The following is a 16,645-nucleotide window of genomic DNA, read 5'->3' on the forward strand; positions in this document are numbered from 1 at the left end:
TTCCTGCCACCCCCATTTTTAGTTTAAATGCCTTATAATATATGATCTGAATTTTTCACTTGGCATCCTCCTTCTTGCTACAGACAAATGTAGGCCATGCTTACCATATAGCCTTTTACTGCTCCATACATGACCCCAGCCTCCAGGATATCCAAAGCCATTTTCTGAACACCAGGTTTTGAGCCAGGAATTGAAATTATTTATATGGCATATTTTCTCATTTCCCTTTCCATGAACAGGTAATACTTCTGAAAAGGCAATATTCTTTGCAGTGTGTCTTATTACTTGCCTAGATTTTGGAAATCTTTTTGTACTGTATGGATTCCATTTCTGTTGAAGTCATTGGTTCCCAGATGGATGATAACACTGATATCAAAGTTCCTACTTTCATCTTCAATCACTTGGACTATCTGGTTTGCATTTCTATATTTGCTAAGGATCCTGGAATGCATTTAACTATTGTGTCACCATCAAAAAGTGTTCCCAAATTGGTTCCTCTGATGACTGAGTCTCCCAGCAGAAGTAGCGTTCTTTTTGTTGCGCTGGTGGTGGACCCTTGGCCCGAGGTGGGGTTGATGCTATCTGTAGGGCAAGCCCCACGGGTCCCCACCATCTGGAGGCGGAGCAGACCAGGAGACGGAGGCCGACTGGAGCTTCGCCAATACCAGCCCTCGTTCCCCACAGGTTGAGCCCTTGGGTGCCGGGCTGGCTGATCTTAGGCGGGCCTCCGTCAGACAATTTCCAGTGGATGTTGTAGCAGGTAGCCAGGGACCAGCAGAGGTATCAGAGGGACCGAAACAGGTCCAGACAAGGCATGGATCCAGACGCCCGGGTGCCAACGATGGGCCAGAAGCAAGAGTAGGTGACACCCAGGCAACAGAAGGCCGAAGCCTGACAAGGCCAAGTCCAAGGAGATAGAGGCGAGGTTGGGAACAGGCTGGAGTCAGGGCAGGTGGCAGAGCTAGACAAGATACAGCGGATCAAGAGTCAAGGCCGGTAATCAGTCCTGAGCATAGTGCAACGAAGCGAGGGTCAAAGTTAGTAATCAATCCTGAGTGTAGTTCCAATGAAGCAAGGGTAAAGGCCAGTAAACAGTCCATAGTTCAACGAAGTAAGGGTCAAAGCCAGTAATCAGTCCTGAGCGTAGTCCAACGAAGCAAGGGTCAAAGCCAGTAGTCAGTCCAAGGTAAAGCTAGGTAGGAACCAGGAATGAAGTCAGGAACAAGGACGAGATACGAGCACCCGACTAGCATGGAGACCTGTTGCCAAGGCAAGGAACGAGTGGCGGGCCCTGCCTTAAGTAGCAGGGCCCGATGATGTCATCATTCAGGGCCGCGGGTAAGATTCCCACCGCAGCCCCTTTAAAGATAGAAGAGGCGCATGCACACGCACGCCTAGGAGGAAGCAGGCCGCTGGATGGCAGCATCTCCCTGCGGCACACATGGGGAGACCTGCTGGGAACTGGAGGAGTCCGTAGAGGAACAGGGAGAGCCAGAGGAGCCCACAGAGGAACAGGGAGAAACCGAGGAGGCAGTGGGGGTGCGGGAGCGCAGGCAGCTGGCCACCGCCGCCAGAGAGGATGGGACATGTCTGGGAGCTGGGCGCTGGAGGTGAGTAGGCCCTGTCGCGGGCCTGCTGCAACTGGGACACGCAACACTTTTATGACATTTGTTTCTGTTGAAAGGCTTCTGGGTGCATTGGGTGACACCACTTTTAGAAACCACGTCAAAATCTATTGCTGAGGTTTCTTCATTCTCCAATGCAGAAAATGCATTATGTAGGGGTAACTTTGGGGAGAGTGTGTGTCTCTTCATCACAGGCCTTATTCTGCCAGAGCCCACTGTTATCCACTTGCTCCTGGGTTTTTGAATCCTGGATGTCCAACATCTCTGCGGGAGAGGGGGTTGCTGCAAAGTTGGGACAGGTGGGTGTCTGTTTGTCACATGTCTTGTTCTACCAGAGCCCACTGTAAACCATTTTTTCCTGGGATTCTGTAACCTTTGTGGGAGATAGGAGAGAGATCCTGCATTGTTTGAAAAAGTGGAGGTTAATTGAAATTTGGACCATTCCTCCCTTAGATGAAGCAGCTCCATTTTAATTGCAGACAGCTGAAGGCAAAAGGGACAACTTTTGATTCTCCAAATGATAGGCCTTGGGACATAAGCACTACAGTTGTTGCACTGAATGAAAGAAGGAGAGGGGAAAAAGAAGCAAGCTGATATGCTGTGGTTTTAAAGGAGGATGGCCTTATACACATATGCAAAACCCCCTTCTATCCACTCCACTTCCCCCCCCCCCCCCCCGCCACCCAAAATCCTGTTACAGGCGGGGCCATTGCAAAGCAGATTCCTACCCTAGTGGTAATGCCACATTCAAGATGGTGCAAAGCTGCTTTTTCCCAGATCACAACCTCTTAAGAATATAAATGCTATGCTGGGTCAGACCGAGGTCCATCAAGCCCAGCATCTTGTCTTCAACAATGGCCAGTCCGGATTACAAGTATTCAGCAGATCCCCAGTAGTTGATCTATTTCTTGTACTCTAAAAAAACATGCAAGGTAGACTAGATGGACTATTCTGGTTTTAATTTGCCATCATTTACTATCTCATTCCCATGGTACATGACAATAGGGTTCTGCTCTGGCCAGATCTGGGATCTGATGTGTGGTATATAAGAAATGAGAAATAAATACATTTATTGAGATAGCCTTAAAAATGTGTCAGTCTGTTGTTTCCTCCTATCACAGCTATATCAATTCTTTTGGAATCAATGAGGTTTGGCCCTAACCACTTGGTATCACTCTTCCCACACTTTTATCTCACTTACAGGCCGATACAGTAAAAGTTGCGCTCTCCTGTGCACGCCATTTAGTATTCAAATGAGGGCCCGCGGTAAAAAGAGGCGCTAGGGACACTAGCGCATCCCTAGCGCCTCTTTTTTGACAGGAGCGGCGACTGTCAGCGAGTTTACCAGCCGATGCTCAATTTTGCTGGCGTTGGTTCTCAAACCCGCTGACAGCCACGGATTCGGAAACCGGACGCCGGCAAAATTGAGCATCCGGTTTTCAAGCCGCGGGCTGATTTTAAATTTTTTTTGTATTTATTTTAAATTATTTTTTACTTTTGGGACCTCCGACTTAATATCGCCATGATATTAAGTCGGAGGGTGTACAGAAAAGCAATTTTTACTGCTTTTCTGTGTACTTTCCCGGTGCAGGCAGAAATTAACACCTACCTTTGGGTAGACGCTAATTTCTGAAAGTAAAATTTGCGGCTTGGCTGCACATTTTACTTACTGAATCGCGCGGGAATAACTAATAGGGCCATCAACATGCATTTGCATGTTGCGGGCGCTATTAGTTTTGGGGGCGTTGACCGCGCGTTTTCGACGCGCTATTACCCCTTACTGAATAAGGGGTAAAGCTAGCGCGTCGAAAATGCGTGTCCAAATGCGGGTTAACAGTGAGCCTGCTGGAGCGCACTGTACTGTATCGGCCCGTTAGTGACAAATGGCCAGAATCACTAAGCTTTTCCAGTGGTACACAATGGGAGACATGCCTTAGTGCAGGGTTATGTAACGCCAGTCCTAGAGAGCCACAAATAGGTCTGGTTTTCAGGGTATCCACAATGAATATGCATGAAGTAGATTTGCGTGCACTGCCTCCATTGTCTGCATGTTCATTGTAGATGTCCTGAAGACCAAACCTGTTTGTGGCATTCTAGGACTGGAGTTACCTACTCCTGTTTTAGTGAATCAGGACAAAGTCACCCAGCAATTTGCAGGCGATATCTTGTTATTGAGAAAAATTCATTTGTGGCTAGCTATCTTCAAGACTGTTTTATTAATAAGTCTGGAACATGGTGCAGATTCCACTCTTGCTGGGCACCTGGCAGTGCCACATGGAAGATGTGAGGAGAAAGCCAGAGATCAATGACAGCCTATGGCAGGGATCCCCAAAGTCAGTCATTGAAGGCCACAACACAGGTTTTGAAAATTTCTTCCATGAATATGCATGAGATCTATTTGCATGCACTGCCTCCTCTGTATGCAAAGAAATCTCGTGCATATTCACTGTTTGAAAAACCCAACTGGGTTTGGTCCTCGAGGACAGCACCGCACCAGAAGGCAAGCTGGGTAGATTATTCAGGGTCTTGAGGACCTTCCTGCTATCATCTTTTGTTTTCTACCTGTGGATCTTAGGATTTGAACCTAGCATCTTCTGACTCCAAAGGAGGGCCCCTTCCCATGGCTGAGCTCACAAGAGAATCTGATCGGCTTTAGCCAAGATGCTCACATCCTTCCCCCTTATCACTACACCTAATCACAGCCAAGAACACTATTTTAATAACTGAAACATTTGGATCAGACTTGGTCTTCTGACCATGGGAAAATACAATTCTGAAACATTACATTTCCTTTTGGCTTTCTTCTATAATGCATTAGTTGTATTTAAAGGAGGAACTTTTTTTCTCCTTGGTGCTCTGTTATTTATTAAGGGGGTAATTTTCAAAGGAGTTAAGCGCATAAATGTAACTACTATTGTAGCAATTTTCAAAAGCCATTTACTCACGTAAAGTGCACTTATGCGAATAAATCCTATGGACGATTCAATGGCATATATTGTAGCAATTTTCAAAAGCCCACTTACTCGAGTAAAGTGCATTTACATGCGTAAAACCCAGATTTACGCATGTAAATGCTTTTTAAAATCCGCCCCTAAGTATGGCAATGATCAGAATGGGGCATAAAGAGCAGCAATCTACCTTAGATATGATATAGCTGGCAGTTGTGCTGAAAAAACCTTGGATTTCCTTAAACATAATCCCATATGATGTAATCCCATATCATTTTAATAACACAATATTATAGATATGTACATTTTCACACACAGAAAAGAAATGTGTTTTGCAAGGTTCATTGTAGAGCAGTTCAGGGGGATCCCCCATCCTTGCCAATGTCTGCATGCCAGCTGGATCACATCTGTAGTTCCCCATCACAAGAAAATAGATTCAGTAACACAGAGAAAGAGAGGTCCCAGTGTTTCCTCAATTCTGGAGCATGCAATGCTCTCCCTCCACCAAGACTCTAAACTGCGCTGTATGCCTGCTCCCATTTGAGCAACAATTCAGTCTGCTACACATCTGGCTGCCAATGGAAGAGACCTGCAAAACTGCAGCTCTTAAATCCTTTAAGCTTGTTAAAGACTAAAGGCATCCTTTCCCCAATACAGCCATTCTCAAGTAAGTATTCCCAGCCACAGGTTTCACATTTTTAAAGGGTATATAGTCTCTAGATAATTTTCTGCTGTGTTCTGGGCCTGGTTTCTAATTGACAAACATCTCTGAAGTTAGATTCCCTCTGAATTCAGCTCAGTATGTGTCTCATAGTGACTATTCATCTTTTCTCCAAAGCATTTTTGATTACCTCACTGTTCTGTTATATCTGTCACTGGACTCCTGGTTTGCCTGAGGCAACGTAATTTGCCCTTCACTGCCACTCTTCCCTTGCCCCTTACTGTGTAATAACATTGTCTGATTTAGCAGCAGCTTTCCATCTGAGTTAGGCGTCATGGAAATATTGGTCAGAGGGAATTGCTTGGCATTCAACAAGTCCTTGTACTGCAGCTCTGGAGTCACCATGCGTAGGCATCTCTCTTTAGCCAAGGGGTCAAGATCTGGTTTTAGGACCCAACCCAAGATCTTTGCCTGCCCAGACTGAAAGGGTCTAATACTATCATCCTGAATGTTGTTGGCCTCTACTGGTTTGTCTCCCTGCACGCATTCCTTCATCAATTCCTTCTGCCGTTTCTGCAGCAGGAGCACTTTCTCCTTCATCTGTTCCCAACCAAGCTGTTCCACCTTTTGCCAGAATGTCCTGTTAAAGTGTGTGTAGAGGTACCAGTCTAATGCATTCCACTCTTTCAACTTCTCCACTGCTTGTGGGCTCAGAGCTTGCACACTGTCTTTGCTCCTAAAGTTCAACTTAAAGGCCACCACATCATCCAGCTCCCAGCACAGGGCTTCTTTTAGCAGTACCATGGACTCATCAAAGTATTCTGTTAACAGGATAAGTTGGAAAGTCCTTTCTATAGTATCTACGGCTCTCCTTGCATACATAATGTTAAACTCAGCATTGTTGTTAAAGCCAAAGTCAAACCAGAGCAGGTTGCGGGCATAGTGATTGTACGGCTCAGAGAGGATGTAGAACTTGAGTGGGTTATTAATGAAGGCCTCAAAGCTTGGCGCCTTCTTAAAGGCGGATGAGTAGGCTCTGTAGTATGTAAAGGAGGACTCGGCCATCGCCACTGGATTCCTCAGAATGGAAAAGAAGAACGAATACTCTGGCATCACCTTTTTCACCTGGAAAAGCAAAAGATGCAAGAAGTGGATTGTTGAATGAAGCTTTAAGGAAAATGGATATACTATCTAAAACATGTGAGGTGAGACTTAGGATGTGTATCCATCAGGGTTGGATTAAGACATGTTGAGGCCCTGTCAAGTTTAAGAGGCCCCATAGCATTACCCAAAAAAGTAAAACTTGAAATGTAATACATTTTTGGTCCCTCATAAACTGAAATTTAAACTTGAAATTTAGTACATTTTTATAGCATAGGCCCCTCATAATCTGAGGCCCTAAGGAAGTGTATAACTTAGGTAGTTTGTGCCTGAATCCAGCACCTAGTATTCCTTCATCCCTTTCTTATAAGGATACTGAAATAATAACCATAGAAAGAATTGCTGACCCAAGTTGATGGAAGGAGGACCAAAGAATGGGCAAGGCTTAAAACCAAGGAGGCATAAACATGGTTTTGTTTGCTAAGTGATGTGTGGCTCCAGTGATACCCATGGTGCCCTCCTGATGCACCACCATAGGACAGGTCTCTCTGCTGGTGCCACAGAGTTCACAATTAGTAAACATAGCCATGCAATCGAGAGAGGAGGCAAAGGAGGAAAGAAGGGAGATTTTATGGCACAAACGGAGATTCTGTAGCCATGACTGTGAAATCATGGCCACTGCCACCCTTTGATTAGGATGCTGAAGCCACGTACAAAGCAGCAAATATGGCATCCAAGATTTTTTATAATACTGTGTTAAAAATGAAACTGAATGATGTGATTGTATCAATCGTTGCTCGTTTTGTGACCTTGACCGATTTTATTATTGACTGATCTATATTTCATTTTCTATTGACCCCTAAGATCATAAAATATACAAATAAATAGAAAGGTTTAATAGAAATTGAACATGTCATAAACATATGTACTGTATATGTGTGTGTGCATATTATTAAGCTACAGGGTTACATTCATGTTTTTTATATTGAATGAATAGCTAGATTTTCCTGCAGATAAACAGGCTGAATTAGCCATGCTATCTGGGGATATCCCTCCAGGGGCAGATAGGAGGAGTTTCTCAAAGATGACAGAGCTTTGCTCTGTGTGCGGCTGCACATCCTTTCCCACGCGGCTCCATTTTCTCCTCAGTTTGTTCTTTCCATGCTGCAAGCTGCACGAGGAAGTTTTCTTCTCTCTTCAGAGAGCCCATTGTGTTAAAAAAAAAAAAAAGAAGAAGAAGAAGGAAAATCCCTCCGAGATCCCCTGGCTTTAAATTCTGCCAGTGCAGTAAGATTATATCTGCCATCGACAGGCATAATTACTGTTATTTATGCCTCAGCCCGGACCAGGACCAGGCAGCATGCCCCAGGGTCCAGTGCCAATGCACCGCCAAAATTGCCCGGCTGCATTAGGGGAACATTGGCTTCCCTGGATCTCAGCCCGTTGTTGTAACCACTAGGCCACTCTGTTTGCAATGATAAGCCTATGTTAGGAGAGAAAGCATAATAGAGAAGAGCAGTGGGTTTGTGTGGAGAGGGAAATCCAGCTGTTTCCAAAGGAACTGAAATGTGCTTTTGTTTGTAAAGCATTCTGGAGGCCGCACCTTCAAAAGTTAGTCTAGAGGGTGGCTGCTAAAATGGTCAGTGGTCTTTGTTCTAAGACTTAAAGAACTAAATGTACACCCTAGAGGAAGGGTGAGTTAGAGGAGATATGATAGAGACATTTAAATACCTCCAAGGTTTCCATGCACAGGAGGCAGGCTTCTTTCAAAGGAAAGGAGACACTGGAACAAGGGAAGGGTGGACTGAGGAGCAATATAAGGAAATATTTCTTTACCGAGAGGATAGTGGATATATAGAACAGCCGCCCATTGGAGATAATGGAAACAGGTATAGTATCTGGATTCAAGAAAACATGGGATAAATATGGGGATCTCTGAGGGAATGGTAGGAATTGTACAGCTGAACAGTTGTGTGGATGGGCAGATTGGATAGGCCGTGTGGTCTTTATCTGCCATCATGTTTCTGTGCTTTTGTTTCTGAGACTTTTTTTTTCTTGTTTGGACTCTTGCACATTCAGTACACATTGCCCACCACTAAGAGGACAATTTTTTAAGCCATTTACTTGGGTAAAAGGACCTTGGGCCTGGATGAAAATGTCCCTTTTTGCCTGAATAAAAGTAAGCATGATCTTCTGTGGCATGCAGACTACTAGCTGGACCGCGAGGAGGCGTTCTTTTAGTGTTCCTATGTGTTGGGGGCCGTGTTTAGGTCAGGAGAGGAAAATAACACGTTGCCATAACATTTTCATAAGTAAATGCACCATTGCCTTTCACCTTAGCCACCCGTGACAAAGAGCAGGTGCAAAGCATGTGGCCACTTTTAGCCCTTGTGCTTTGTGGCTGATCTCAAGGAGAAAGCATTCACGTGCATTAGAGTACCCATGCTGCAGGTGTCTGTGCACTGAAGGAGTCCTCGGAGTACTTAAAAGCAGCCCTCTCAGCAGTTGCTCCTCTGTGAATGTGGTGTCCCACCAAAGATATGAAAGCAGTGGTCTCTGCAGCTGCTCATTTGGAATGGGCAGAAGCCGCACTCTGAGCGAGAACACCAGGCTACAGCTCATGGATCATTCTGGAAAACGATGTTGGATGCTACAAGGCCCACCGAAGCATATTAGCCTCATTTGATGGGTTCGGGAGAAGTGGGGTAAGGAGCCCCTGCAATAAGAAGAGGGGAGCGATGACTAGGAGGAGATAGAGAGGGGGAGCTGCAGATCAAATCTAGGACTCTTAACATTGGATAGGTTACAAGGCTAAAGAAAGTGCATGACACTGCCAGGAGAGCAGAATCGCTTCCTGTCACCCCCTAGGGATAAAGTTTATTTTTGCCTCCATTGTAGCCCCCTAACAGGCTGATACAGAACGGTAGCCCCCATATGGCTGCGGGTTTTAGGCTCTATTATTACCCCTTATGCTGAAAGGGGTAATAGCGCGTGGAAAACACGCGGCCAATCACCCCGAAACTAATAGCGCTCATCACATGCAAATGCATGTTGATGAGCCTGTTAGTTATTTCCCCGGAATACTCAAGTAAAATGTGTGGCCAAGCACCGGGTAAGTGTACAGGAAAAAACTGCTTTTCTGTACACCCTCTGACTTAATACATAACGCCCCAAAAATAAACCCCCCCCCCCCAAAAAGTTCTTTAAAAAAAATCTGGCTGCCTGCTGGCGGGTTCGAAAACAGATGCTCAGTTTTGCCGGCGTCCGTTTTCCGAACCTGTGACTGTCAGTGGGTTCGAAAACGGACGCTCAGTTTTGCCGGCGTCCGTTTTCCGAACCCGTGGCTGTCAGTGGGCTCGAAAACAGACGCTCAATTTTGCCGGCGTCCGTTTTCCGAACCCGTGGCTGTCAGGGTTCGAAAACAGACGCTCAATTTTGCCGGCGTCCGTTTTCCGAACCCGTGGCTGTCAGCGGGCTCGAAAACAGACGCTCAATTTTGCCGGCGTCCGTTTTCCGAACCCGTGGCTGTCAGCGGGTTCGAAAACAGACGCTCAATTTTGCCGGCGTCCGTTTTCCGAACCCGTGGCTGTCAGCGGGTTCGAAAACGGACGCTCAATTTTGCCGGCGTCCGTTTTCCGAACCCGTGGCTGTCAGCGGGTTCGAAAACAGACGCCGGTAAAATTAAGCATCGGTTGTTGGACCCGTTGACAGCCGCTGCTTCCGCTAATGAGGCGCTAGGGACGCACTTGTGTCCCTAATGCCTCCTTATTAGCACGGGCCCTAATTTAAATACAGAATCATGCACCCGGGGGAGGTGCCTGGGCGTGTGTTGGGAGAGTGGGCGCTCAACATGGAGCGCCGGCTCTCCCGCAGGTTTTTTTGATTGGCCTGTAAGTTAGAAAAGAAATCAGAGCATATTGGACATCACTGTGATGGGGCAGGTTGCACCAGCACATACCTCGGGCAAGTTGAACCTCATATGGTGACAGAGGATATGGTATTTCTGCTTTGTCGCTAGGCTAAAGCCTTTCACATTTTTGGAGTGGAACAGATTCGGGTATCTGAACTGATAATTGATGGGTAGGGCAAAGGTGAGGTTGTGGTTGTCACCGAACCGATGGAGGATGTTCAGGATGGTGCTGCTGGCTGTCTTGTGCGTCTTGAGGAAGACAATGTGTTGCTTTGGCTGGCAGTTTTTCACATGTGATACCGCTCTCTCCTCCTGTAAGCTCCAAGTGGCAAACTTGAATCCATCCCGAGGCACTGGAGTGGTTCTGAAAGCAACCAATATGAGATAGTTTTGTTTAATGTTTTCATAGGAGAGGAGGTGACCAGAGCCGTTTCTGACACCAGCTGATTCTGTCAACTGGAACCATGCACAGGTCTTTCAAGGTTTTCAAAATATATCAGAAATAAAAATCACCAAACAAGTTGTATTTTAGTAATCAGCTTTCAAGAACCAAGGCCTGGGATCTGTTCATCTGAGAGGTTCATAGCAGATTACACCCATAATATTCACCTGGCCAAAGAAGTTACCAGAACATAGACTAAGATAGAAATAAAAACCATAGGTCCATTAGTCTGTCCATTTTTTCTTTCTGCAGTCATAAAGGGCCCAACCAATCTCTCCAGCTTTGTTTTAATTTCCAGTGCTTACCCAGGCTTTCTTGTTTTCTGATACTGCTTTTTGCCTCCCTAGGGTACGGAGGATACATATCTTTGGAAGTGGAGAGAATTACACTTTATCAGCTGTGACAGAGTCCTGCAAGGCAGGTATGTGAGTGAAAGGTTGTGGGAGGCTTTGTTCCCAGGAGTAGAAAGCCAAATGGAGGGACAACTGGGAGTACGTCTTAAGGTTGCTGACAATTAAGGCAACCTTCACAGTTCCCATTTCCATGTCATTGCTCAAGGATGATACCTTGTTGCTGGATGCAGGGCCAGTGAGTGCAGAGTTCTGGAAGGAAGTAATTGTGCACAGCCACCCACCTGAAGGCCAGTTGTTGCAATTGTTCAAAAAGCCCACCCCAAACCAAAGAGGTAACACAACCCTATGGAGGAGCATGTTGCTAACATACAGGCCGATACAGTAAAGCGTGGCCGCGGTTACCCTGCTTCTAACCCGCTTCTAACTCACAATTTGGCCGCGTAAGTCCAACCCGCGATTCACTATCCTTTTTAACTCATCCTTACCGCTTCTTTAAATCAACGGGTAACCCTCTCCGCCCGCAGCATGTATATGAGATGTAAACGCTCCGATTAGCTATTCCCTCCCATACAGCAATGTGCGCCCCGATTATCTCCTTTTTAACCTGTAGTTTTGCCGCGCGTTTAACCTGCTAACTTACCGCCTACCCTTACCCCTGCGTTAGTGTGGAGCGTCAGGTCAGAGAGATGAAATTTCATGGGCAAACGACCCCCTCACCCCCCGGGACCCTTACCCTGGTGTTAGTGTGGTGTGACAGCAATAGGCAGGCTCCGGTCAAAATCCCCCCCTCCCGAAGCAAGGCCCAGGGCGAAAATCGACATGTCATTAAAACAAAAGTAAATAAAGTGTAATAAAAGTAAACTTACTGCATGTGAATTTTCTTTGAACAGTCCTCTCTCTCTCTCCTCCTCCCGAGGCGCGTACTGCGGCTCCCCTGCCTCCCAGGGGGCAGCCGGCGGCGAAAGCGGCGGGCGAAAACGTACGGGCGAAAGCGAATGCATGTCCGTACGCGGCGGAAGCCGGCGGGCGTGCATTCATTCACTCTCCTTCACCGGCGGGCGTGCATGCATCCATCCAGCGGAGGGAGCCGGTGGCGAAAGCGGCTTCCAGCAGCCCCCGCCGGCGAAGGTGAATGAATGCGCGCCTGTGCGTGCAATTTGGTCGCTCAAGGCGTGACGTCACGACGTTTGGCGTCATGGTGTGTGACGTCGGCATTCGCTAATGCACTGCCTTGAGCGCCCAAATTGCATTCATTCACCTTCGCCAGCGGGGGCTGCTAGAAGCTGCTTTGGCTCCCCTGCCCCCGCCGGCAAAGGTGAACGAATGCACGCCTGTGCGTGCAATTTGGGCGCTCAAGGCAGTGCATTAGTGAACGCCGACGTCACACGCCGTGACGTCAAATGTCGTGACGTCACGCCTTGAGCTCCCAAATTGCACGCACTGGCGTGCATTCGTTCACCGCCGGCGGGGGCTGCAGGAAGCCGCTTTCGCCACCAGCTCCCTCCGCTGGATGAATACACGCCTGCCGGCGAAGGTGAGTGAATGAATGCACGCCCGCCGGCTCCCGCCGCGTACGGGCGTGCATTCATTCACTTTCGCCCGTACGCTTTTGCCCGCCCGGGAGGAGGAGAGAGAGAGAGGACTGTTCAAAGAAAATTCACATGCAGTAAGTTTACTTTTATTACTCTTATTACACTTTATTCACTTTTGTTTTAATTTTCGCGCTGCCTTGCTTCGGGAGGGGGGGAGAGGACTCGCAATCCCCCCTGGTACCTGTCATTTCAAACGTCATTTGAAATGACATTTGATGATCATCTCCTCTACAGAAATGCTGAACACATGTCCCACACACAATACATTATATTTCTTCAAATAGATATCTTTCTATAACTCCAGCTCATCTAATGTTTCTAAATGTCCACTCTACAATCACCCATTGTAAAGACTGTTTCCGGATCCTTTGATCTATACCAAATTAGTGAATCGCTTGTTGCTAAGTTATATTTATCTGTCACTGATTTCCCTTCCCTTATTAGGCATGTCTCAACTGTATAACATGATTATCATTGGTTTACTTGTTTTGTTTTTAATTGGTATATGTAATGTTTCCTCTTAATTTCATTTGATTGTAAAGCCTGTTGCTGATTTATTGTTCCTTGTAAACCGAGGTGATGTTCTTAACGTGCCACGGTATATAAAAAAAAATCACTAAATAAATAAATAAATAAATAAATACATTTGAAATGACAGGTACCAACGCACCCAGGATACTGTATAGGCGCTGTATAAAGTGCTCTATACAGTAAAATGGATTGCGCGGGCCTAACGCTTCATGAACGCTTCTTGGACGCGGCTTGCATTTGCAAGCTATTTAAATACAGTATCGAGCGGTAGGTGATCCGAACTGTGCGTGCGGCAAACGTGGGTGCGCCCGGCACTAACGCACCTCTTCCTACCGCTGCTTACTGTATCGGCCTGATAGACCAGGAGTTTGCAAAGCAGGCCATCTGCAAAAGGTTGCTAAGGTGAAGTTCTGAGGATTGGTATGGATCAGAGCTCCATACCTCCTGAATCCAGGTGGTTCTAATACTTAGGGAGTAGAAATCCAGCTGGAAAAGAGCAAGGGGGTGGGAGTCAGAAGCAGGGAAGGTAGCTGTTGTTAGGAAATGCAGTAGGAAACGCTAGGTCATTTATTTATTTTTTTTAATGAAGGCCTGACCCAGTTAAAAGAGCTCAAGAAAGACAACCAGCCCCACCTCATCAGGGACCAGATATTGTTCCAGTGTTTTAACCCAGTGAGGGGTAGGGGTTTTATTTTTACTGCCTTCTGTTTCTGTTTACCCTAATAAGAAATGTTTAGAGCACTATTAAAGGAAGAGGGGCAGTCTGCTTCCATAATACTGAAAAAAAAAGAAAGAAACAATGCCACGAACACTATCCAGAAGTGTGATACTGATTGCCAGGGAACCCACAGAGTGGCCAGAGGACACAGCTTTCAACCTGGGTGGAGCTGGTTATCAGGAAGTTTGGGAAGGATGCATTTTTGGTCCTTGAGACCCTTGTTAGTTTCTCAGAGTGCAGGATCTGCTGTGGCTACATTACCTCTTCTGGGAGTTAATACCAAGAATCTGTAGTGTGAAGCCAATGGTCATACACACAGCCACAGCTATGCAGAGCATCTGGATATGGCAACATGACAGCACCCTCATTCTGCGGCTGAGAAGAACCAAAAGAAACACAATTAAACCCCAGCCCTCCATCATGATAGGTAAGCACAGCTGTCATCCTCCCAAGACAGCCAGTAAGTGCGCTCCTGCTAAACCCAGCAAATCTTCCCATTTCTTTCATATACCTGATTGTAGGACATCAACCTTTCAAGAGCTTACTGCCCTCCTCATGTTTCCTGGAGAATCAATAGGAGCGCGCAGCGCCCATAGGTGATGTGGCGAGTGCTGTGGGACAAGCAACTTGGGGGGGGACGGGACGGGACGGGACATTGTCACACAGCAGAGCACATGGCCTATTCTTGTTCCACTCTCCCCTCAACACCATCGTAAAGAACTCGATGGAGGACTAGTGATTGAAATGGCCCCTTTCATCCTGTCCACCCAGACATGCCTTTTGGCCCCTTGCAAAATGGCCGAGCAGAGCTTGGCTAGACATTGTAGCATAAGGGGAGCCCACCCCCCTCACTCTCTTCCCCTTTAGCAGGTGTAAGAGATCCCAACCACTGTCCCTATTTATTCCTAAACATTCAATATTCTGCCTTTTTCTTGAGATAGTCTCAAGGCAGATTACAATAAGAAGTAAAGGGCATTAAGTGCATTGCATACGGTGAGTCAGGCCAATGCAATTATGAGTGCCCGCTTTCCTATGCATGCCCAGCCACCTCTCCTAGGCAAACAATGTATTATTTAAATGAAGGGTCACGCTAAAAAGGATGCACTAGTGACAAATTGTGTATCTCTAGCATGTCCTTGCCATCGGGTGCCCAGGAGAAGTGGCTGTTTATAGTTTATTACTTTTTTTTATATACCGACGTATCAGAAAATCCATCACATCGGTTTACAATGAGTAAACATAAAACAGTGAATATAAGACACTCAATAAATATTATTAAACAGTTAAGCGAACAATGTATAATTCTAAAACGGTATTAAAATTAACAAAGCAATATAAAATAAGTGCTAATGTCAATAAAATACATTAATTTAAGCTAAGAACAATAAAACGAGCATCTGTTTCCCAAACCCGCTCATAGCCATGGGTTAGGAAAACCGGCACTCAATTAATGGGCATCCATTTCTCTAACCTGACTGTAGGCAACACATTTTTTTCATGCTGCTTCCTGTGGTTCCTCCTACTTAATACTGGGACAGTATTAAGTAGGAGGAACCACAGAAAAGCAATATTTTGGGCTTATTTGTGGGTTGGTTTTTTTTAAACGGCTTGGAGCACGTAAAAGTTAACGCCAGCCCTGGGGCTGGCGTTAAGCTTTCCCTGTTAAAATGTGTGCATTGTGCGCACAGTGATATTTTGCATCGGGGGTAATAGCTAACAGCCTCACATACATGTATTTACATGTGATGAGCACTATTAGCTATGCTTTGGTTTGGACGCATGTTTTGGACACACTAATCGCCTTATTGCATTGGGTGTTAAGACGCATACAAGAGCTCACTAGCCTGTATGCTAGGCTCAGCTCATGATATAGCATCGGCCTGAAAGTGTAGAGAAAAAGTTCATGGAATAGGAATCTTGGATGAAGGAGTATCTGTAAGTAAAAGAGAGGTGTTACATATTATACAATTATATCATTGTGCAAGAAAGAGTATGGTAATTTGGCACCTAAAGGTGTTCTTGTGCAAAAAGGAAAGTTTAATTATCCGGGGCCTGAGGTGCCAGTTGGCTGCTGGCTTTTTAATTACAACCAGAGAGGTGGCGGCTGAAACACTACCAAGGAGTCCTGGAGTCAGCAGAAACATTTTCATTTCCCATCGATAGCAGGCTGAATTAGCCATGCTGTCTGGGGGAGCGTCGCAACCGGGTCAGAAGGCGGAGTTTTCTCAGTTAGTACAGAGGTTTGAACTCTGTACGGCTGCGCGGTGAGGTTCCCGCACGATCGCTGTTTTACCTCAGTCTCTTTTTTTCCGCGAGCAGGACTGCACGCGACGTGTTTCTCCTCATCTCTGAAGGAAGTTTTTCACTTTTTCAAATTTTTTTTCCCTTTTCTTGGCAGCGATGGCTCCTAAGCCATCTGGTTTTAAATACTGCCAATGCGGGAAAATTACATCTTAAAACTATCCCAATTAGCAGCCAGTTGGGCTTCTTTCTTTTTCTTCCCTTTCATTGAGATATTTAACTATTTTTAATTAGAGCTGCTTGCTGTTGTATTTGTGTCTGCCTCTGCCCTGCTTCATCATTCTCTTCACCATCTCCTTGGCATTCCCTCTAGCTCTAGGATGGAAGGCATGGTCGCCATGTGCCTGGCAGTATTCCAAACCTCTTTTTTAACATCCTTCAGAACCCCTGTAATGACTACAACTAGGGCCTACAAAAGGCTGCATCTAAGCATTGGCCAATGAACTCATTAGATGGGTCCAGT

General features: G+C 46.1%; 1 protein-coding gene across 2 annotated transcripts in view; it reads right to left on the reverse strand.

Annotated features, from left to right (window-relative positions):
• Positions 1-4,829: 4,829 nt before the first annotated feature.
• Positions 4,830-16,645, reverse strand: part of GAL3ST4 (galactose-3-O-sulfotransferase 4) — a 45,401-nt gene continuing 33,585 nt past the window's right edge. For both annotated transcript variants that reach the window (XM_029580567.1, XM_029580568.1), the window contains 3 exons: positions 14,143-14,256; positions 10,294-10,609; positions 4,830-6,359 (listed from right to left, as the gene is read on the reverse strand). In XM_029580567.1, coding sequence (XP_029436427.1) covers positions 5,421-6,359; positions 10,294-10,609; positions 14,143-14,256 — 1,369 coding nt within the window. In that variant the 3' untranslated portion in view covers positions 4,830-5,420. The remainder of the gene's footprint in view (positions 6,360-10,293; positions 10,610-14,142; positions 14,257-16,645) is intronic.

This window comes from Rhinatrema bivittatum, chromosome 16, assembly GCF_901001135.1.
Source record: "Rhinatrema bivittatum chromosome 16, aRhiBiv1.1, whole genome shotgun sequence".
NCBI lineage: Eukaryota > Metazoa > Chordata > Amphibia > Gymnophiona > Rhinatrematidae > Rhinatrema > Rhinatrema bivittatum.